The sequence below is a fragment of the Excalfactoria chinensis genome, chromosome 15, assembly GCF_039878825.1.
Source record: "Excalfactoria chinensis isolate bCotChi1 chromosome 15, bCotChi1.hap2, whole genome shotgun sequence".
Taxonomy (NCBI): domain Eukaryota; kingdom Metazoa; phylum Chordata; class Aves; order Galliformes; family Phasianidae; genus Excalfactoria; species Excalfactoria chinensis.
The window spans coordinates 11,512,623-11,536,470 of NC_092839.1; the positions used below are offsets into that span (position 1 = coordinate 11,512,623).

At 44.1% G+C, this 23,848-nt stretch overlaps 1 protein-coding gene across 5 annotated transcripts in view; it reads right to left on the minus strand.

Moving 5' to 3' along the window:
* Positions 1-4,169: 4,169 nt before the first annotated feature.
* The window catches only part of DOK5 (docking protein 5), a 34,722-nt gene continuing 15,043 nt past the window's right edge, over positions 4,170-23,848 (minus strand). Inside the window, exons 1-9 of one of the 5 annotated variants that reach the window (XM_072350054.1) lie at positions 21,923-21,997; positions 19,910-20,017; positions 13,909-14,023; positions 13,690-13,830; positions 12,737-12,926; positions 11,736-11,871; positions 7,502-7,564; positions 7,160-7,280; positions 4,658-5,305 (exon numbers count right to left, since the gene is read on the minus strand). In XM_072350054.1, the coding sequence (XP_072206155.1) occupies positions 5,238-5,305; positions 7,160-7,280; positions 7,502-7,564; positions 11,736-11,871; positions 12,737-12,926; positions 13,690-13,830; positions 13,909-14,023; positions 19,910-20,017; positions 21,923-21,964 (984 nt within the window). In that variant the 5' untranslated portion in view covers positions 21,965-21,997 and the 3' untranslated portion in view covers positions 4,658-5,237. Of the gene's footprint in view, positions 5,306-7,159; positions 7,281-7,501; positions 7,565-11,735; positions 11,872-12,736; positions 12,927-13,689; positions 13,831-13,908; positions 14,024-19,909; positions 20,018-21,922; positions 21,998-23,848 lie in introns of those variants that run through there. The other 4 variants (XM_072350053.1, XM_072350052.1, XM_072350056.1 and 1 more) reach the window with 4 other exon arrangements.

Sequence of the window (23,848 nt, forward strand, 5' to 3'; positions counted from 1 at the left end):
GTCAGTACCATATAGTGATACACTGCATCATTTGCTCCCTACTTAAAGTCACCCTGAGGATGCTCATAACACACAGGGCAGCTACGTGTGCTGTGCTGCAGCCATCAGCCTGCAGCCCAGCTCTCCTGCTAGACCCAGCAATGCCACCAGCAAGAGCAGCTCTTGGTATTGACTTTCCATTTTATATTCTAATATTCTGTGTCCCACTTTGTAGCAATTGCCTCACATCGGTTGGAAATCATCTGCTTTTATTTTTCTGTTCAAGCATAGTTGTTGGGTTTTTTGCTTTCTACTTTATTTTTCATTTCCTGCTTACAATCAGAACCATAACATCTATTTAAACACAGATATACCCCGCTACCAAGAATAAGTGAAGCAGCTGATGATTGTAGGTACTCAGCAATTTCCTGATTCAGAGAGCACAGTATCTCAGCACTCCTTCTGCTCAGATCTCACGGTTTCATTGCAGAGCAAAGGGAGGAGTGTTTGATCTAAAACAGCACATGTTTTATTAAATTATTGGCAATCTGCAGATTTCCATGGGGTAGCGATGGCTTACATGGCTCAGCATTCCCCTTAGCTGAATTGCCTCATTCCATGTCTGACCATACACAAAAATACAGTGTATACTACGTCTACTGCAAGTACAGTTGGTTACTGGTCAGACTGGTATACAGTATATAGGATATACTCAGAGCTGAGTCTATTGAAAATGATAAAGTAAAAATTTGAACACAATGATAAAAATCTGCACCATTAATTCTGGAAAGGGAAAACAGGAGATTCCTGTCTTGCCAGATCTGGTGGGGGTGATTAAAGACTCTCATCAGGAATGACACACACACTAATAGATCCAGAGGTGTTTTACACTCAGCCTGCTGCCAAAGGGTCTGAATTTCCTGGGGGTGCTTCCCTGCTGGAATGAATTCTATCTTCGATCTGTGCTGTGAAGGGTGGAAATGGATATTTAAGTTATCAGCGTGTTGCTGTACTCAGTGCTAGTAAAATAACACAAATAACTCAACATTCATATTCCTGGGGCTTCCAGCCTGCATGCATATATAGTGGAGCTCATTCTCTGGAACCCCAGCCTGCATTACCCTGTTTTACCATGGGACAAAGGGATGGCCCTGGGCACACCTGATACAGAGGATGCTACAGAGCTGTGGGGATGGAACAAAAGGTTCTTGAGATGCTGGGGATCACAGCACACAGAATCAGTGGGCATTTCTCTGCAGTGTGTTCAGAAATGGGAATGCTGATAGTGGACACGCTTCTGTGTAAGAGACGCAACTGGTGAAACTGATGGGCTATGACAGAACTCTCCTTTTTCTTCTTTCATATCAGATAGCATTGCAGGAATTCCACATTTCTGTCATGGTTTCACCCTGTCCTGCTCAGAGAAGAGTGGCAGCCACTGACAAAGGCAATAACAGCACTCTGGGCTCAAATAATGGTTACTTAATAAAAGCAACAGGAAACTTCCCCTTGTCACAGCAGCTGGAAGCCAGACAGGCCCCAGTATTGTATTTCTCTTCAGTCTTCAACTCAGCTGCAGAACAGAGGTACACAAGGTGGAACACACAGTCTGACAGCACAGAGCTAGAGGGGACTGGTTTCCCAGGGATGTGGCCTGTGGTGGATTATTGGATGGGAGCTGCACAGTACCTACCTTCACCCACTGGGTGGGTGAAATTAGCTAGCACGGTGATATCACCATGTAAGAGGTAAAGAAGCATTACCAGCCTATCAGCAGATTCAAAGAGATTGAAGATAGCAGTGTGAACTTCCCACTCCCACTCAGTGTGACTGGACTTGGATTTCTTATATTGTGTGTGTCAGACCCTAATGCTCACATGGACGTCAGAGGTGACAGCTGGTTATGCCACTGCCATTTGGTGGTGCAATCCCAAGGGTGCTAATAGAGGTTTGCCTGACCCCATCCCAGCAGTATCAGCAGGAAGGATTCCTGCTGCCTTGAGCAGCTCAGTTGTTTGATTTCCCAGCGTAAGCCTGAACCAAGAGGTGACTATTGCAAATAACACAAACATCACCTGGGCTTCCTCAAATGTCAGGTTTTATTTGGGGCTGTGCAGCTCCAGAAGTGAGCCTGGAGGAGCTCCGACACAGAAGGCAACCAACCCATGCTGATGTCATCTGCCTGGTGCTCTCATTTAAATACCAGCTCCTCAGTAGAACAAACAGCACCACGGGAGCATCCCCAGGGAAAGAATACAAACAAAAGCACAAAACAGTCTTCTACAAATGCCTCTACCTAAGGGGTTATTAATTGCAGTTATCTTACAGACAGCAAGTGTTTTCCAGCCAAATTCCCTCCACTTGGCATGAAAAAGCCTTTGTCAATGATAAAACAACACAAGCCTAATTGGTTTGAAGTTAACAGGCAATCCTACCATTGTTTGGCAAGAACGAAATGAAGCTTAAAATAATCTGAAACTGGAGTGACACACAAACCCAGAAGTGCTCCCGACAGTGACTCAGATGCAAAGATTTATTTTCAGAACTCACCCCTGCATGTTATCATCTACCTTCCCTTTGTTTCACTTCTGACTCAGGCAGAGCTTCAAACCACGACTCAGCACCAACGCCAAAAGAGACTGCCGCCCTCACATGGTGCTTCTGCTTTTGCATGGCCTGCGCCAGCAGCCCCAGAAAGAAGAAGAGCTGGGATCTAATCCCAACCAAACCTAACACAAAACTCTACCCAAGTGACACAGTCCCCAGACTCAAGTGTGGTTTTTTCAGTAGGTCAGATTTCAATGGCACCAAAGGGACAGCTGCAGCTTGGAGAGGTCCCCCAGCTCCACATCCTTCACAGCTGGCAGAGCAGCTATCAATCTGACACTGCTATCTTTTCCCCTCCTGCATTGCAGAGCTGTATTTATGTGCTTTGCCTACGTAATGTAGACATGCTTTAATTTTACTGAATGTGCCAAAAATAGAGATCATGCATCATTAATACTGTGTGGCTTTCAGATGCATCATTACATGTTTATGGAGAAATAAATATTTATGCAACTATTTACTTCAGTTTTATGGACCATATATTCCAAAAGCATGCATTGCCTTCAGCAAGAAAAGCTTTCTATATCATTTGGTCTGCAGATATTTCATCTCACTCCGTAAAACTCAGCCCTCCGCTCACTCAAGAAGTGAGATAGGATAAATTAAACTAGCACATGAATTTCTCATTGCCAGTGCTCTCCTATTTGGTAATTACTTTTATCCAGTGATCTCAAAGCGTGGACAATATCTTACTGGAAGCTATAATTTCATGCAAGCATGATTTCACGCACTACACAGAGGCAGCCTGTTCACCTCTGCAGACTGTATGCTGGATTTAAGCTCTCAGCAGAACATAAAAGCAAAGGACAGGAGAGTAAGGAATGGCAACCCAGAGAAATGAGAGAAAGGGCAGGCATTCATTTCACAGAGGGGCTGTGCATTTAATTTAGTTGGCCTAGAACAAGACAAACAGCTCACACCTTCTATTTCTAACATTCCCAGAGTATTCAGAAGGTAAAGAGCTGAGGAGATACCTGAACCCAGAACCACACAGCCTGTGTGTCTCTGCAGCTAAGACCCTTTCACAGACTTGTCTGGAAACAGAAAGGTGCGTAGGCTACACACTGAGGAGAAAACCACCACAACAACACAAACCTTCTCCCTGGCAAGTTGATTTCCTGGCACTTATAAATCTACCAAGGAAGCGTAGTGCAATCAGTGCAGCTGAGGCCCAAGTTCTAATTAGAACCTCCTGCTTGAAAACAGCTTTTCTTTCAGGCCTACACGGCTAGAGGCCATGACAGAACATTCCCTAAAAATAAGAAAACGGTTCATTAAAACAGAACTCTGTTCCTGAAAACAGAAGATCAATCTGCCCTCGTGAAAGTTAATGACTACACAGAAATACCACACTGTGACCCCCGACCCTAGCGCCCGAGGCAGCACTGTTATTATTATGCATTTTCCAGATCTGTTCAGCAACAGGACTCAGATACAACTCTTACTGCATCCATTTATCTGAGTGATTATTTCAATTAACGACATTCTGGCTGCGAGTAACAAGCTTCAAGAGTTGTTCAGCTGCTTAAATATTAATTAATCACACTTTTCCGCTGCAAGGTGCGAGAAGGAAAGCGGAATTAAATACTAACAGCTTTAATTCTGAATATCAACAACAGTCCAAACATGGGGGAAAAAAAAGCCAACCTCACATTAACTACAGCTGTTACGCTCAGAGAAATGCTGAAACAACTTACTCATGCCCCCCCATCAAGCAAGCAAAACTCAGTGATTTAACTAGGCTGTTAAATGCAGGGCTTCACTTGGAATCAGAATAATCACAACCTTCTATCCATCGTTCTTATGTGTTCGGCTGAATTAAGGTGCCCCTATGGCAGCAGTGCTTGCTGTGGCCGTGGTCATAAAACAGGAAAATCTTCTGCTATGTGGCGCTGTGAGAGTCCTGCTCAGTCTGCTCCCACACACTTCAAGGAGGGGAGCTGTCATAAGAGATGGGAGTGGGACCCTCACCCCATCCCTCCCCCCCCCCCACTGTCCCTCTGGCCTCACAGCAGCTCTGCTCACTGTGCTGATGGTGACGACACGAAGCGCTGCACCACAAATTAAATGGGAATTGTTTTTATTTCAAACGTTTACAGGGATGGAAATAAATACAGGAAACAGAAGACAGAGAGTGCGCTTTTAAAAGAAACAAACCAAGTCTCCACCGGGTTTCAAACAGGAAAAGACTGAATCCAATAGCTGCTTAAAACTGGCCACGATTTCAAAGGTTGGGGGTTATGCTGAACAGTCATGTTAAGAACTGAGGATAAGCACTACAAACAAGGATGACAGCTGAAATGGACAGGACAAAACCACAGTACGACTGGAAAGTCTTCTATTTACAACATAGGGATCATAGAAAAACATCTGGAAATATTCAGGGAGCGACTTGTCTGTCCAGCTGTAGGATAGAGAAGAACCACTGCAGGTTGAGATGGTTTTGTTCCCACCCCCAAACAGAATCAGTTTAACTTTTGGCAAAGATTGAAAGAAAAACAAAACAAAAGACGACACACCACCTTGTATTGCAATAACTCCTCATCCAGCCCACGCTTCTCAGTGTTTCTATCCTTGTTTTGCATCATCCATGTCATCCACCGGGGCAGCTCGTCAGAAGACAAAGAGTTTGTAAAGTTCTTGGCAGCCCTTTATCGATGGTCTGATCTGTAGACTGGAAACGTGTCTGTCCGATGGAGCTTCACAGGGCTTGAAACATCTGGTGTGTGCCAGGGGGAAGAACAGAACAACACTCAGTGAGGCACAGCCATTGTACTCATCTCACTGCAGACCATTCTGTGAACTACAGGTTATATCCTTCACGTAGGGACAGGTATAATTAACCTGCTGCTCCATCTCAGAAACATCCCTACTCAGATTTTCAATATGAATTGAAGCACTTGAAGCTTTGGGCAATGTGCTCTAAATGGGGATGCTCAGGGTGCCACGGAGACAGTCCCTGACAGCCAAAAGAGACAACAACTTCAGTATCTTTCCTAATTCCAACATCAATTATAATTCATTTTTTCCTTCTTGAGAACCAGGATTTTTCAGCCTTTTCCTGCCTTCTCATGACTACCACCTCCAAGGATCCACTTTCCATTTTAACAAGCAAGCTGTTCTTCTAAATACAAAACGAGTGGCCTGTACCCACACAGTCTGTTTATGCCGAGTCAACACCGTGCTGAATGACTGCACTAAGAACTAATAACACAGCGAGGCACAGCGATAGCAGTGCCCTGATGGACTCGATGCTTCTATTGCATTATCCCTCCCTGTGCCCGAAACACGGCAGAGGCTCCGCTTGGGCTTTTCACGTGCTGCATGCTCCCTCTAGTGTTCGAAACAAGGAACGGGACAAAACGATGAGCTGATATTGTGAGAGGGATGAGAATGGAGCGTAGCCACGTGTGTCGGGGTGTCAGCCTTGGGGATTTCTAACTACAACCGCTGACACACTGCGCTCTGCAGAGGTCGGAGCCTCCTGCTTTGTTTAAACGCGTAAAATAAGCATCTAAGAATCATTATTCCTCCTCACATCTGAGGGGCTGCCATAAATCAATCGATCAAATCCACCATCTCAATATGATTTCCCAAGCGCAGCATCATTCCATCCGTCCATATGCTGCGAGAAGAAAGCCGCAGCCAGAAACAGCTCTGCCCCGCAGCACCGGGCTGCCCCAACTGCACCACGCGTCCCGGCTGTCCTCCGGGGCCTCTTCTGTGGACCCCCGACCCTCCCTTCACGGCTCACCAGCAACAGCTGAGCTCATCCCGCAGCTCGAGGGGTGCCGTGCCGCTAGATGGCCCCCGGGGACCGCAGCCGGGATGGAGCCCTCTGGAGGGACCCTGCCTCACTACCCTCTATGAGTTTCAGCCACTTCAACTCTTAAGTTGCTATTAAATCACTAAATTACACCTCTATTATATCAAATATATTCCTGCTTCTCTCCTATAAGCGAAATGCATAATGTAGTGTCACGGTTTTATGATTTGTGATCAGTATTCCACATCATGCAGTGCATGAGGAGGTAAAGAGTTAATGCTGCAGCTCTGGTCTCAGAAGAATGAACTACAGGTTGCAGAAGACCTCACTTTTCATTTCTGTCTTCCAGAGAGAGGGAAAAATGAAACTGGGTGGAAGCCACGAGGCTCTGTTTGTTCTGTGATGGATCAGGGTAAGAACTTCAGTTTTCAGAAACTCTCTGTCATTTATTTATTAGTTTCAATCCCAATTACTAAACTATGTTTGTTTTCCTCCCCAGATCGTTGCCACTGTTTTTTTTTTCCCTTTCATTCCCTTTCCCCTCTTTTGGGTCAGTGGACTTGTGGGCCCGCTGTCCCCATCACAGACATAGATCTAGAGCCATGACATGAATCACATCTCCACTGAAAAGCGAGATGAGCATCCTTCTGATGCCAACCTCTCCAGCTCAGGTTGGACAAGCACTTCCCTCCATTAATTTAACAACAGTGGCAACTGGCTTAGACCGAGCATCAGTGTTCAGCGAGATGGAGAGACACTGCACTGCCTCAGCAGCACTGCTGCCAGCCATCCCCAGCCCCACCTTACCTTGCAGGCCGTAGAGCTGGCCGGTGCTGTGCTGCCGTGTGATGTGCTGCCAGTAGGCACTGCGGGGCAGGGGCACCATGGTGCTGAGGGACACGGCTCTCTCGCTCATCTTCATTTGAAGCTGCAAAGCAGTAAACGCATATGAAGGAGGCAGTTGTGCACACTGAAGGTCCTCAGGGAATAGTGCAACCACTGCCTGAAAAGATTTCTAATGGCATTTCAGCACAGTGTCTCCCTCTGTCCATCTGCCCACCCTGCAGCCAGCAGGGACTGACTCGGAGTTAGGCTGGGGGCACACACCATGCGTTAGAAGGTCACGCTGCTTTGCACACCAGAGCTCACCTTCGTGCTGCCCTGCTCCTGTGCCAGCACCGCTGCCCCTGCAGGGAGGTCTAACTCAAGCAGCTGCAACAGAAACTGAGGTTCAGTGGGAGGCAGGAAAACACTCCTTCTTTGACAGCTACGTAGCAACTACGTAAGCAGCTTCCCAAAGCTACGTACAACCTCCCCAAGAACCTGATTAGATGTGTTTCACATGAATTCAATAATATGTGTTTGCTGGCTGATAATATCTGGGTTTTATCATCTACTTCACAGTACAGCTAAAATTCTCTTTCCAAAGCTCAGAAAAACATCAGTTTGAAGATACCAAACCTGTACTTGATCTTTTCTATTTATAAAAATGCTTTCCAGAAAAAGAGCAAGTTCTTACATTGTAGTTTCACAAAACCTGAGGTGACAGAACCTTTTACAAGAGAGCTGCCTGTTATGGAAGAGCCATTTTGAGGTTCTTTAGAGGGGCCACAACCCTCAAACTCCCTCTGCACGGTGGATGCGGTGCCTGCAATGTCAAGGGAAAACAAAACAAAAACAAAAGCAAACCCAGATCAACCTTTGCTCTTAGAACACCCACTCCCATGTCGGCAGAGTGTGAGTCACTGCACAACACGAGCTGCCACCTCCGCTGCACAGAGTATTCATCACAGCTCCATCACTGAAGCCCCAACATCACTTGTGGTGCCATCACACTCAACAGCTCCATGGAAACAAACAATGATGGACCCACAGCCAGAAAAAGATGTGCTTCCTCACTGACAGCACTTCTAGGCTGGTGCACTCCTGGCTGAGTTGGGCAGCTTGAGCCACAGCCCAGCTGCCAGGAGGACAGCAATGCCCAGGAGGGTATCAATGGAGAAATAGACACTGCCAGAGAAAGAAGATAAAGACACAGAAGGGCCAGAAGAGCTGCATGACCTGAACTCAATCAGCATGGGAAAAAATTAGAAAACTCACAGCTGGGGAAAAGAATGAGTATATTATGTCCTGAATACATAACACTTCATCAAAACACCTCAGACTGCGAGCAAAAGCAGCTGTAACGATGATTGATTGCATTCTCACAATTAGCCCACTGTATCTCTGTAGCAACCGAGGAAGCAGGAATAGCTTGCTAATGGCCTGGCTTTATTCCACAGAGGCACCCAGCACCATAGGCAGGTCAAAGCCAGGCAGAACTCCGTGCTGGAGCATGCATGAACAGTGGCTACAAGCAGAGGGTCAAGCAAGACATGCAATTCCACATACCATTAATATAACTAATAACTTGTTAATTGGAGGGCACCTAAACCACAGCCTCTCACTCACTTCTTAGCAATCAGCAAAACTAGCACAAAAGGCAAAACCACTGCCTGCTTAAGAGAAAAATTCTTCTAAGGCAGCTTGGAAGGCTGCTCCAAAAGGAAAGAAAAGAAAGATATTTTAGGATTAGATGGGTTCTTTCAGGCTGAACAGTGCAATTCTCCAAGATTTTGCAGAATGCACCGGTTTAAAATAATTTGCATTATGGAAACCCTTGTCTTGGGATCTCCAGTTGCAGAGGATCGCTGTGTTTTTGAGGGGATTTTCTTCCCACTGAAGCAAATCCATATCATCAAAATTTACTGGAACAATTGTTTACGTAACGTTTACCAAATTCAATGGAACAAAGCTACAGAATGGTAACTATTAATAAAAATAAATGTCAGAAATGAAAGGGCATCATGACATGGCTGCTGTCTTGACTCCTTTTCTTTTCCTATCTAACACTTCCACTCCTAGTTATGAACCTCTATGGAAATGTTCAGAGATGACACCAGGCTGTAACCCAGCCACACACACCCCAATGGACCCAGAACAGCAGCACACTTGAGCTGCAGAGGCAGGAGGAAGTCAGCCCTGCTGTGGGCAAACTGCCTGCAAACATCCCCCTCTGGAGCACCAAGCTTCAGCAGCCAGAACGGAGCAGCTCGCTGTTGTTATTTCTCTGTGAGACATCAGGTTGTAATGTCTTTTTCTAAAGCAACTCGACTGAGAGCAGGCATTGATGACAGCAGTCAAGTCCCAGCACTACTCCTGTCAGTTTTCATGGCAATCAAATGCTTGTGAAAATATGCCTGCAATTTGAATAGGTGTTTTCATTTCTTTGTCTGACAATGCAGAAAAGGAGCAGCTGGACAAGGTGAGTTGTCACTGACCAGAACAGCTTCGTGCATCGCTAAACAGTTTGCTCTTTCCTCTCTTTAAAAGAGATCTTTGAATCCACTGGAAAGCAAAGTAACCAAAGCCCACTTGTGAATGTGTGTCAGACTCTGGTCAGCACATCAGACCTCACCAGAAGGCCATCTCACACCACAGGCTCTCAGGGGGAGGCTCTGGCTGCGGAAGCCCACCATTCCTACAAGCCTTGCAGCACCCAAAGGCAGATACAGCCACGCTGCACCAACACACTGAGCTATGGAGCATGAGGCTGCTGAGGAGGTGTCAGACATCACAGCCCACACTCTCAGCAGTACTCAGCAGCTCCATTTGCTCCACCAGCACAGGACATCCAACTCCCCTTTACTGTTCAGATCCCAGGAGCTCTCAAGTGCCCAGCACTGCACCCCTGTCTCCTATGCTCACATCACTGATGTAGCAGTGGCCAGGGGAAAGCAGAAGCCACTCAGAGGCGACCTCATGTCTCACCACCAGTGTCTCCCATCTCTTATTTATCTTTCTGTAAATAGTTGCTCTAGCTTCACTAATAGAAAAAAAAAAATCACACAGGGTTAATAGTTCTTGGAAACAGAAACAATCTCAAGCAGCTCAGACCACTGGGGGTGAAGTGCAAATCTCTATATAAACTCCCCTTGGAAGAGTTCATGCAGAATTAAAGTACCAGGGAAATCAATCAACCTGAACAACGACGATGACCCTCACAAAGTATCCTGTGATCAGCAAAAGCAGCCATCTGATCTCTACATTAATGTAACGATCTTCTGTCTAAACTCCTAAATCTGAGCATCCTTGAAACCAAGAGAAAGGACTAAGCCTGACTATCCTGGGACCAGACATTTCTATGACAGGCTTGGGAGACTTGGATTCAGGGGCATATGGACTTGTCTGAAGCAATTATGTTCAGATCTTAAATTACAAGGCTTTCAGCTCAACAGGAATATGTTCTTACTTCCTGTTTAGTGCTCTCAGGTCTATGAAACTAGATTTAGGGGTTGTGGTTGGACACGGTGTTCATGAAAAAGCTTTTGAGGCTGTACAGCTGCTCTCTATTGAAATCTATAGCAATTGTGCATCTGTTGAGGGTATGGTAGCTTTTAAAACAGAAATTTTACAGCATACCATCAGACACCGTGTATTAAAGATGCTATTACATGAATGTAAAACCACTAACATGAAATAGCCTGAAAACCTATTTCACTTCAGGAGATATAAGCTAATGAATTCCTATTTTTTCTTTTTTTTTCTTTTTTTTAAGTGAATTCATGCTCTTAGCAGGCTGCTCTGTCCCATCTGATGTTGGTGTGCTACAGATATTTGCTATGTAAGCTGACACAGACTAGGCTAATTCTAATCTGCTTCAGTTAGTTACTGATGCATGCTTACATCATCTCCCATCTGTCTCCAATCAGGGAATTCAGGACATTCTTGAACAAGACAGGCTTTGGGTCAGTACACGTCCTCATGGACATGGCTTTACTGAGGTGACACCAGACAGAAGGTAACTGAAAATGCCATGCTAACCAGTCCCTTCCCTGCTGGAAACAGACATATGTGGCCTGCATTACCCCTAAGCAGACTTCAGTCTTCTCTGCTTTCTCCCTTGTTTGCTCACCTGCTCTAGAAGCAATGACAGAACTACCCATCCACCTGCATGTTGGGCTGAAGCAGCTATGTGATACACAGTCTGTCAGAACACTCAGAAATCATTTCCTATTGCTCCTCCTCATTTTACTGTCAAGAGAAACAGCTTCCTATGGCAGATTTGACTTCCATTCTGTCTCAAGTTCAGGAAATTAGTAAAATTACTGAAAGGATCAGACATGGATATGGATATCAGCAGCACTTTTCATGTAAAGGAAAAGACACAGTTCTCCTTGCAGACTACATGAACCAATTAGTACTGCCTGGAATAGAGAAGCTACTTATCCAGGCTCTTCCATAACTGTCCATTCTGCACATTTTATGCACTCCAGAATCAAAAGGAAGTCACACCGAAGCACTGCTCACTGATGTGAAATAGAAGTGGAGCACACAGTCATACCATTGAATTTTTCACGCTCTGCAGCAGGCGCTCGTGTTGTTCTGCTATGGCCAGAGCAGCCGAGTGAACCTTCTGATAGATTGCTTCCCCATCTCGTGTCTGAAAGATGAACAGTCCTTCTCCTGTGTCGCACATCCTGCCAAAGTGAGAGCAGACGGGATCCAGGTGTGAGATTTTTCACTTGCTCACAGGGATCTGTAGCACATAACTGCCCGTGCAGCTCTAGAGCCATTACTTCACGAGCAGTATGTAACAAAGGTTGTTTAAGAACTGAACAAAGTTATTTACATGGGCTTTAACAGCCCTCGCACAATCTTACTGTTTTAACCCCCACCAGTACTGCTCCGGCCAAACACAGACCCAGGTGAGTACCGCTCTTGAAAGTGCATGAGCTCTAGAGAGTTGATGCACAAAACCCAGATTTCTGAGATTTAGACTTAAAAGAGGGGATTATTTTCCTTCTTCCCCTTTCAGGGTTTTAATATTGCCTGTAATGAGCTTTGTCCTTCACTTGAAACCCCAAACACATTATCCTCAGCATCCCAAAGGCAATGCCTTTCCAAAGCTAATGCACGATCAGAGAACTAAAAACATATCCCTTCTCCTGAGATTCTTCAGCAGTACAGGGGATGGATGTTTAAATGCCTCTTCTCTTTCCAGATAAGTTAATTGTATGATGCATTTCTCTTTTATGATTGTAATTCTTTAATGTGCTTATCTAAAATAACGCAACCACAGCCCTTAAAAAGGATTTGGGAGTTTAGCTCAATCAACAGGTGCTCCAGCTTCAGCCACACAAAGACTTCAGTTCATTAAGTTCAAGCTGCAGGAAGCGATAAGGACCAACACCTCTAGAAGAAGGAACTGCATTCAGATTTCTTATAAACCCATTTGTTGATAGATGGAAAAGAGGAGTACAATTAACAAAAACCAGCAGCCCCTTCTCCACTGCTTCAGAATGATGGGGGGAAAGCGATGCACTGCAACGAATGCACACCTACCTTCCTGCTTCAAAGGTGAACCAAGAAGGGTCCCGCCCGTAGCGTCGAAGGGCACTTAATGGCCAAGAGATGAGTTTGACTCTGGGATTCTGGATGTCCCAAAGACAGATATTCTCAAATGTTATCTGCAAGGTACATTCCCCATGCACATCTAAGTTAGGGGATGGCATCAAATACACATTGAATCTCTCTGGGAGAAAAACAAAAGGTTAGTCTAAAATCCCTGCCCGTTAACTGTCGAAGTCATTAAAGGAATTCCCTATTTTCCACCTCTATTAAAAGATCTTATTTCCACTTTGAACAATTATTTCAAAAGTACAGACTCAATTCCTTGCAATATCTCAACAAACTCAGTGTCTGCAGCAATCAAAACGCTGCACTCAAAGGGCATCAAACATTTGGGCACGTGTTGAGATGCAGAAGAGAACTGCACCATCATAATCCTGATATTTGCAAACAATTAATACAACTGTGTGCATGAATAAATACATTGCAAGTGCTTTTGTGCATATAATTAGCTAATTTGCATAGGAAAGTGAAGTAGCTGAGGGCTCGGGTTTTGCATGCAATTATTGTTATTTATTATTTGCTTTAACGGTGTTGATAAATAGCCTCAGTCAGAGGCTGAAAATGTTGTACAGACACAATATAAGAAAACACACAACAAAAATACAGTTTCCATCTCCAAGGTCACCTAAACTGTCTGAGAGGAAAAGTGTTATTCCAAAACAATTCTAAAGCCCTGAATTACCGCACCTTATTGCCATGCTCATTATTTCTGGTGGCAATTAAAACAAAAACAAACAAAACAACAATAAACAGGATGGGGGGGGGGGGGGGGTTGGTTTCTTGACTAGTACCAAAAAGCAATTTTTGATGTTCTCATATACAGTCCAAATGACTTTAAAATAAAGTAACAAAAGATTTAAGAAGTCAATACATTACATACGTACCATTCTGCTCCCTCTCCACTCCTGATGCCAACAAGTCAGGCTCTCCAAGGCTAATGTCATTAATCCGTGTCCCAAGACACTCCATCTGCAATACCTTGCACCACTCATCTGCCTCAAGTTCTGTATAAATGCCCAGAAAATCTGTGTGTAGGTATAATACATTACGATTTCACAATTGATGCTCTTATGTTTTCTCATGCGCATTGCCATTTTACCCACCTGACTCGCAAGCAAAAGTTTTAGAGGTGTCATCGTTAAAGTAAATCCCAACAGCATGCTTCTTCGTGCTCTTTGGCATTCGTGATATATTCTTCACGTTATTGAGCTCTGTGACCTGGGAAAAAAACAAAACAAAACACCAAAAAAACGATTTGGAGATGTAATTAAGACCTTAAAAGATATATATCCACTATTGACCAGAGATGCTGAAAAAAGAATGATATCGAGCTGCAAAGGACAGACAAAGAGAGAATATTTGATTGTCCTTAAGGAAACACAGCCTTGACATAAATCACCATATGCCGCCTCCTTGGAGAGCCTGGATGGAGAAGGCCACATAATCTTCATAACAAGCTGAGCTAAACCTGTGGAATGCTCTCTAATAGTTGCAGTTGTAAGGAAGAAATGCAGCAATCCACCTTATCCAGAACATTTGGGAACTGCCACGACTTCTCCTGGTAGGGTCTAGAAAGGGGTTGATATCCCACAGCTCCTTGGGCTCCCTAGCACACCTCCTGTATCCCTCTGGCCTTTAACCATTAATCACCTTCTCCTTATATTTTATTGCCTATTCTCTTTTAGCAAGGGAATATGTACTGTTAAAGTCACACTTTCAGGCAAGACCCTGGAGATCTACGACTGGAAGGGACAGCAGCCAGTGGGCGACCCACCCCCCAGATAGGCAATACACCTAAGGTCTGGAAATTCACTCTGTAGGAAAAACAAAATGAAAGAAGCATCCATAGGGAACACATCAAGCCTTCTGCAGAGCTGCCAAATCTAGGAGTCAGGTTTTTATAGCCTCCGGGCTCAAGATTTTGAGAAGTGTCAAAACCATGACTTCCTGATCGTGCTTAGTTCTGCATGAGGATCTTTTCTCTCTTCCAGGAAATCCTGTGATGGAAGTACATCCGCCAGTGCTAACAAGACACCGACAAACTCATTGTTAAATATGACAAATCTGTCATGGCTCATTCCCATCGTACTCAGTACATGACAGGTCAGGCTCGAGTTGCCAGCTGCCAGGTTCAGCTCTCATTTGCCAGGAAGTATTCAAATGCAGTATGGAAAGAAACTGAAGTTAGACTTCTTGTTCAGGGCAATAACTACCCTGACATTTACAGCGAGCACATTTTCTGCAAGTGGATGTGCTAATGAAATTGGCACCAGTGAGCGAGTGAGCAAGTACCTGTGAGTACAGAAGCCAGAAGAAGCAGAATTGGGCCATATATTTTGGTAAAGAATCGTTTAGTTATCCAGGATTTGTTCTAATTGAAGGCTCATTTCCTAAAATCTGGTGTCTAACACTCCTGCTGTTGGGCAGCACACTAATTGGTCTCTAGTGTAATGAATCCCGGGATGCTCATCAGTGTGATCAGGTAAGTTTTATATAGAAAACAGACTCTCCTTGCTGCTGCAGGGCAGGCTGGTCTGCAGGGCAGACCTGCCAGGGAACACAGCACTGGGGAGCATGGGAGGCTGCTGGCTCTTGAAAGGGAACAAACAAACAAACCAACCAACCAACCAGCAGTACCACTAATGACTTGTGTTCAGACTGAGTCATGCACCTCTGGGTCAGATGGGAGCGGATGTTCAAAGCTCTGCTGGAAAGATGAGAAGGATGAGATTAAAGCATTTGCTGTGTTTGTACATAGAAGGAGCAAATTCTGATCGCACCTTCCTTTACCTAGACTCCAACCCCAGCTCACCCCTGCCAACCCAAAGCCTTCTGCAATCTTGCTTATGTTTCATTGCCACATCCATGCTGCAGCTCATCTGTGAGCCTGGCCACTGGGACTGAGATCTCCTCCTGCCAAATATCACACACCCGCGGATCCTCTCTGGTCTAAGGCTTCACATCAGAACCAGCTGGTCACCCCACTTTGGTCATCCCAGTAAGATCCACACACAGTAGGACAGAAGCTACAGCCATATTTGTAAATCAGCAGTTTTCCTTTCTTTTTTGTTCTCCCAGTCAAGAAAGGATTACTACAACTTAGCTCCCTCACCCTGCAGCCCATAACAGCAGTCACTTCTCCTCTCTGCAGTGAGGACAGCCACTCTATGCTACAGTCACTTCATTGGGCCATAAGGGAGTTATGCAAAACCCAAAGGGAACAGAAGCACGTGGCCAGGTGTCCTGACTTGAAGGCAGCATAATGCACAACCACATTCCCCTTCAGAAATTATTGAATATGAGCGTGAGCATAAAGGCTTCATTGCTTTGAAAGTGAGAATAGCAATGGTTTTTTTCCTCATAAATTTCTCTGAAAGGCCAGATAGTTACACAGAAGCACTTTCCTACAGCAATCTCAAAGGCAGAGCAATATATTCCAACAGAGATTTTCCAAGATGCAGCTCATGCTTGAAATCCCAGAGCTCATCCTTAGAGCACAAACATTTATTTTCATTTGATTAAGTCTTCTCCTACATTTGCTCCTTATTGCCACACTCCCTCTAACCACGCTGTGGTACGAAGCAGGCAATGCAGGTTATCAGAAACACCATTTATCCCTTATCTATCGCCTCCACTGTATTCACTGTGGTCTGTTCTTCCTTTCTAGGATACCAGCCAGCAGTTTATTTGAATGATGCATTATTTAATGCTGTTACAAGACTCTAACCTAAAGCCTTTCCTCACCACTTGTTCCCTACCTCCAAGTGCATTGTGCTGGGATCAGGGAGGAGGCAAAGGAGGGCAACCCAAACATGCACACTGAAGGCAGGTGCTTCCAGGAATCACCTTATGTGTTCTATGAACACTGAATGGCTGTACTGAAAAGCACGGCTGCCACACACTGTGAATACATTCCTTCTGAGAGCCCTGTTCCACAGCCTGCTCAAATAACACGGCACGTGACGCATCCCTTGAGAGTTATCTCGAGGATGTACTGAAATCAATAACACTGTGTCATTAATTTATCTGATCCTCAAATCATTTGTGATTCATGTCTTAGCCATGAGATGGGAAAATGCAGATCCTGCTGCAGAGCCTCCAGTGCACACCCGTGCCCCCAAGGACTGCCTGGTGCCTGACCTGCTGCATCGCCCTGCAAGGTGCTAAAGAGTACCCTCATTACCCGGGCTGCCTGAAGAGCCTCCCTGTTGCTCTCACTTATGCAACAGATGGTTCAAATTGTCTGGCACATATGCACCAAATTCACACTAAGAAGTGGCAGACAGCTCATTTTCCCTCCCCGAGCTTTGGAAAGGAGTCAGGAGCAGACACCAAGCACCTGCCAGTATTCCAGGCTGCTATTCTCCTCCTGTTAGACTTGCAAAAGTACTGTCATAGTTTAATAAGTTTTTGTTGTTGGGATTTTTTTGTCCAAAATTAGTGTACATCTATAAACTTAATTCTAAGAAGTTGGATGAGCCACAAGTCTCAGGCCCACAACAGTATTTAACAGTGAAAGGACAGGAGGAATGTTAAGCTATTGAAGGTTGCAGCCCTTCCCTGGCACACTCCTTTCCTCCCTCTTGCTTTCAGGGCTCCTTTACATCAAAGGTGACAGCAGTCACACCAACTGAAGTACATTTGATTAAAGACCAGAATAACTTGCAGAGGTGTGTGGTAGGAATCCTGAATCAGGATAAAGTATTAAACATTCACTGCCCGACCGACAGCACAAGCAGACAGAGCTTCACCATGGCCAAAAACACTCTGGAAAATGTTTTTCCTCTCTACCATCCCCTCCTGTAATGTGCCAAACACACAGTTGACTGAAAATGGCCCTAGCAGCCTTGTGCATTCAAACAACCCTTTGAATTAGGACATAATTCTCAAACATGGGGAGCCTTTCAGAACAGAACTCAAGGGATCATATTTATTGCCTACACAACTGCCACACTCAGTGGTTTGGATCTATCTTTGGCTTCAATCTTAATTAAGGATTTTATGCTTCTGTCTCAGCTGCATGGAAACTCACCCAGCAGAGGGGCTGTAGGCAGGACACCCCAGTCCCACCAGGATATATTCACTGGTAAATACATCACAGCCATTCCAGCCCGGCTCCATCCATGACATAAGATCAGCTGGTACACATGTATGCCTACATCCAAAACATCCCCAACAAGTTGCTTTCACTCTCCTGCCTCAAAGCAGACATTTCATTTGGAGTTAAGTGATAGCATTCATTAAAATAACTGTTTAACAGTCAGTTATAAGCAGAGTGGTCATACTTTAAACATTTAATTTGCCACCAGTACGGTTTTACTTGAGCAAGCCTGGAAAACAATTACAAATGACACAATTCAATTTTCCAACTGGATTATTCCATAACTAGACAGACTGTTTAAATTGCTTCTGCTGCTTCAAGGCAAGATTAATACAACGGGATAAAAACTTAGATCCCCTTGAGGAACTAGTATGGCCCCATCAGCAGTACAAAATTAGTTGGTTTTGTGTTGGAATCTTAAGGATTATTCTGGTATACTGCAAAGTCCAAAATCACCTGGAGAAATTCCTTCATTCCTCCAAGATGATGGTGCTAAAGCATATAGTCATTTGTGGATGATTATTTTTAGTTACCAAATGTAAACCCAACGGATGCCTGAAAGGCAATTCTCTGCCCAGATTCCGCACTTTGAATCCTGATTATTTTGTCACCCTTGTGGACCCAAATTAAGACGGTAGTTTTCTTTGTGTATGCAAGATTTCAGTTCACTTCCTAAGTTACATATGACTGTTGTCAGACGATATGACAGTCTTCAACCAGCACCAAGATGTTTTTTTCTTTTTGTTTTCATTTAATTATTATATTTTCGGGTTTTTGTGTTTACAAGAACCAAGTTCAACTGCAGCTCAGCACAGAGCAGCAGTGGCATGTTCTCTTTGAACGCCTCCCAGTTAATCTTGATGGAAGTCGCACCATTCCCCACCTTTGAATTTCACACATTTACAAAGCTTTTCTAAAAAGGATAAAGCCATTTTAAGCCACACGTTCTCTTAGTAAGTTAACACATTTTAACCAGAGAACACTGTTTAATATTCATTAGCTTCCTTTCAAGTAAGGTTGGTTATAAGCAAGCAGGACCCGTCAACTTCCATAGCTGATGGCTTTAGAACTAGAGGGCAGCCTCCGCTTTTCTTGAAAAAGAAATCCAACCTCATTTAGATTCCTTTTGGATTTCACGTCTATTACCTAATCTGAACCCAACGATATGTTATGTTTTTACAATGGAGAAAATATACTTTTGCATGTGATTGACAGAGCCACGCTGATATAAATGCAGCATTTCACAGAAAGCTAGACGCTGTCTTATACACACTGTGCTACCCTCAAACATACTGTTCATTACTTCTGAAAGTTCCTTAATCAAAATGTAGATGGAGTATTTATGGGCACGACTTACTACAAATAGCCACAGGTTTTATGATCAATCAGTTACGAATTATATGGCAAGCAGAGTGACAAGTCTGAATTCAGACTCAGTATTCCCTCCAGAGTTCCTCCTAAACGTATGTCAAAGTGAATAAATGCAGATCAGCCTCGAGCTGAGCTGTGCTCGCTGACTCCCAGCAATTTATGCACATAAATCCTAATCTTCTAATATATTAAGCTTTTGCCAACAATGATTATAAATTAAAGGGTTTCTTATTTTCATCTCCATGCCCAGGAGAATTACACATGTAAATTCTCAGATGAATATGAAATGCACACAGAACTCCAGAGAAGCGATCAGAGGGAAAGCTACAGTCTTTTAGTATCAGTGCATTTAGCAAAGGTTTTCACATCACTGCTGCAGGAAAGATTTGCACATTGCCCATCATTTCTGTAGCTGTCTAGTGCCTTCCCACACATACCAGACCCAAGCTGTTTGGTACCAACTTTCTGATCACCCCTTACTTTACTGAAGGAACATTCAAATGGATTTTGGACCTTGACTGTAGAAAATGAAAGCTCCAGTTATCAGGCCAATTAATACGTGACAACTTCAGATCGTATTCCTGACTGTATGTAAAACAAGTTTGATAGACAAGCATATAATCAGGCCTTACCTTGTGATAGCATCTAAAGTAAGCAGCTCGTTCATCTGAGAATTTCTCCAGCCTCTTTGGCCCTTTGCTTGAAGCTTTTTTGAATACTAACCAGCATCTCTGGTAAATCTAGAAACACAAGAGAATAAAGTTGGCATCTCCATCGACTTCAGTATCACTAACATTTGCATAGAAGTTAGACTTATAAATCAGATTCTGCTCTGGAACTACAATTAATGGCTCTCAGTAGCTCTGACAAAACGAAGATCAAGGTAACTGACACATCATAATTCTTTTGAATTACAATACAGTCATAAATTCTTACAAAGACAGAGGATGACTTGCATGGAGGGTGCTAATGAAACAAGCTGCAGCCATCCTGCTTGTACAGGCAGGACTTTCTAGGAAACAAACAAACAATACACTTTTCAACATTAATTCATTATTTGTCCCAGTCTTGTATGCTTAAGGCAGACACAAAACTTGAGCAGACAAGGAATGAAATTCCATCAGGTGAATAGATTGGCAAAGCTGTGTGTATGTATACTATGTAGAAGAATAAGTGTGGATACACAGGGAAAAGGAGCTCGATTACTGGATAACTGAATGCATGGACAGATCATTTAATGGAGGAATGCAGGATTCCGACAACTGTTTTTGCTTTCCAAGTTCAAATATTTAAACTCAAGTCACTCGGATGAGATTCTGTCTGCACAGAGTGAATGAAGAAACACCTTTCCACACTTGCAGCATCTCACCAATTCATTTATCAAACTCCTGCCTCCTTTCTTGCAATCTTCCCACCTAGTCTTCAACCGTGCTGCACTTCCTATCATCTTATTACATTCAAAACTTAGATAACATACCGTCTGCATAGAGGATAAAAAAAATTTAAGCCTTGCCAACTGTTCACAGCCTACATTTAATCAGTAATTCACAGAAGTAACACCTGGTAAGACAGAAATAAAACCGCCACTAAAAGCAGTGTGATTTCAAAGAAAAATTCCTATCAGCCATAACCGAGTAGTGCACAGCCCTGGCAGAGCCCCAGGGTAGCACAAAAGGACTGATCAGTGATGGGACCCCTCAGAACTTCTCACTGCCTCCCACCAAACCAGTGCCCAGTAAGCAACCAGACAAGAGAGCTCCACCCCTGGATCACTGGATGGTTTTCTAACCAATGTATCCAGCACAAAACAATAATGCCCATAAAAAGTAGCCACAACCAAGTAGCTGTAACTCTTTCTGCGCATGAAAATGATTGAGTTGACTAGCTGTTTGTTCTTCCACTGTCTTCTAGCTCTTCAGGAAGTCATATTATTCCTCCCAGCTTTATTATGGTGCTTTGCATGTGGACACCCATTCCTTGTCCAAGGAAAGAAAGCTTCATTCCACCTCTGGGCAGGAGTGCAACCTTGCAAATGCTGCTGGGAGCATAAGTGTGGGAGGTGGTTGTAAATTAGTGTTACTGGAATTGGTTACTGTAGCTCAACAACAACTAATCCAGACTAATGTTTGGATTTAGAACAGACTCAGGGAAAAAAAAAGCTGGAAAAACAAACAAACAACCACCTGTTACATGCAAGCAAAGGAGCCAAATAAGCATCAAATATACTCAGATTTTGTGTTTTGGTTCTGCTCCCACAGTACAGCAGTTCTCTAACACAATACAATACATCACTGCCTTCAGAACAAAGTCAAGCCAACCCAAGTAACTATGCCTATGAAGAACAAATGGCATTCATGATACTAATTTGAGTGAAATGGGGGAAAATCAGGGCACAAAGGTCCCCCCCTCTGAACTTCCTCCTCCTGCATTAGCTCTCTCCTTCCTTTGGCATCTCTGACCTGAAGTAAGGCCAGAGTATCTGTGTTCTGTCCTGCCAGGTTAAGGTACTATGCTGCTTGTTTTGGTCCTGGATTAGGAAAAGCACTTAAGATAAACTCTGCTTGAGTACAGAGACATGGTTGTTTATGTACTCAAGCAGTACCTCCCTCCAATTTATGCTCTACTATTCGTAGGACAGCCCATACAAAAAAGCGCCTCTTTTTGCATCCAATGGCAGCATTCTCCATCAGAAGAATTATTCCCCAAAGAACAGGGGAGCAGCTTAGTCCACAGCCAGGATTTAATCTCATAAGTACTGAATTGCAATTATGTAGTTGCTCCAGCAGATTAACAAACCACCTGTGTAATTGCACAGGCTCCATCACCTTGTTAATACCATTACTACTGGGTCTTATCCCAAGTTATACTCATAATCCACTTGTAATACAAATGCTTGTGAACAATGAAGTATTGCTTACACAGTTAGCTCAACACCAGCTGGAAGGTTGCCTGCATTTCTCAAGGTATTGACTGTAACCAGGAATACTCAGTTCTCCTGCATGTTATCTAAGCAGTCACTTGGTCTAATGAAATGCCATTACTCATCTTTTGTACAACTGCCTCCTTCCAGACTACACAACTTAATTGTACATTTGTGTACTACCCTGTATGGGAGATTGGTAATCACAGCCTGAACCTCTGATTAATCAGCTGAGGCAAGTATGGGGTCAGCTGTGGGAGCACAGGTGAGAGTGATGTAGCTGTGCTCCCGGAAGGGGTGGAGCTTGACTCCATCCCCTCTGAGACCTCATTTAAGGGCTGACTCCCACTGGAGCAGTATCTCTTGGAGATCGCTCACCAGGGAGGACTGCCTCAGCTGCCTCAGTCAAGGCACCACCATTGGTGAGTTTTTCCTTTACTTATTCACTTGTATACCTTCTGTACATTTTGTTTCCATCTGTACATTTAAAACCAATACATTTGGCGAGCCAGGCAGGAGCCTGTAAATATCGGAAAAAAAATGTCTTTCCTGTGGAATGTGTTTAGCTGGTTCAAGGGGGAGAAGATCACCCCCTTAGGGAAAATCCTCCCTGGACAAATACCAGGGTTCGAGGCGTCCCCATATTTTCAATTAGCGACGATTATCGAACAATGGGGGCCCTTACGGGTGACGGGCAATATGTCCCCTTACCATCTAACTGAATACTTTCAGGGGTTGCAAAAAGATATTTTGACAACCAAAGAAAGGCAAATGGCTGCATCCATGGCTGCTTGGCCTTTATTGAATGCTTTAAATCAGGCAGAGGTTAAATCAGATAAGATTGAACATGAAAATCAATTATTAAAAGCCCGCATTGAAAAATTGGAGGGCGAAATTAATCTATTAACGGGGAAAAATTCATCATTTTTTTCAAACACCCCCCAAATTAGATATATTACAATGGATGATAGTAAGGATCCTGAAACATCGGATCAAACTAAGGTCACTAAATCTGACCTAGAAGAGCCACTTAAGACGGACTTATTAGAAGTTCGCCCTATGGTAACCCAAAAAACAAAAAAAGTCCAGGAGCGACCAGCAGGGGTGCCTCCTGATCAATGGACCCCTGCTGACTCCTATTTACACGTAACAGCACGTCCATATACACCCACCGAACTTATGGATCTAGTACAGCGCTTCAGGCAAAGACCAAGGGAAAGTGTCCCAGCCTGGCTGTTACGATTATGGGACTCGGGAGCAGAAAGTGTAATAGTTAACGGCTCCGAGGTATCTAAACTAGCAACTATAACAGTCCATCCTGCCCTGAGGCAGAGATTGTACTCAGGGTCCCAGTTCCCTGAAGAGAATCATTCGATCGTAGATTGGATAATGGCTGCCTGCCGTATGGTATGGTCAAATAAAACAGACATGCCAATACATACAGGAATGTGGTCTTCTATGGAAGACCTACAAAATTATATCCGGGAACTAGGCATGCGAGAGGCTGTCTATGAAGATGTATCTGTTAGTCCGGACATGGTGAAGTTTTCCGCGGGAATGAGGGACCTAATCTTACAACAGGCTCCCTCACATATGTATGGAACATTGGTTTCTATATTGAATCCTCTAGTGGCCGCAGAGGCAGCAGTCC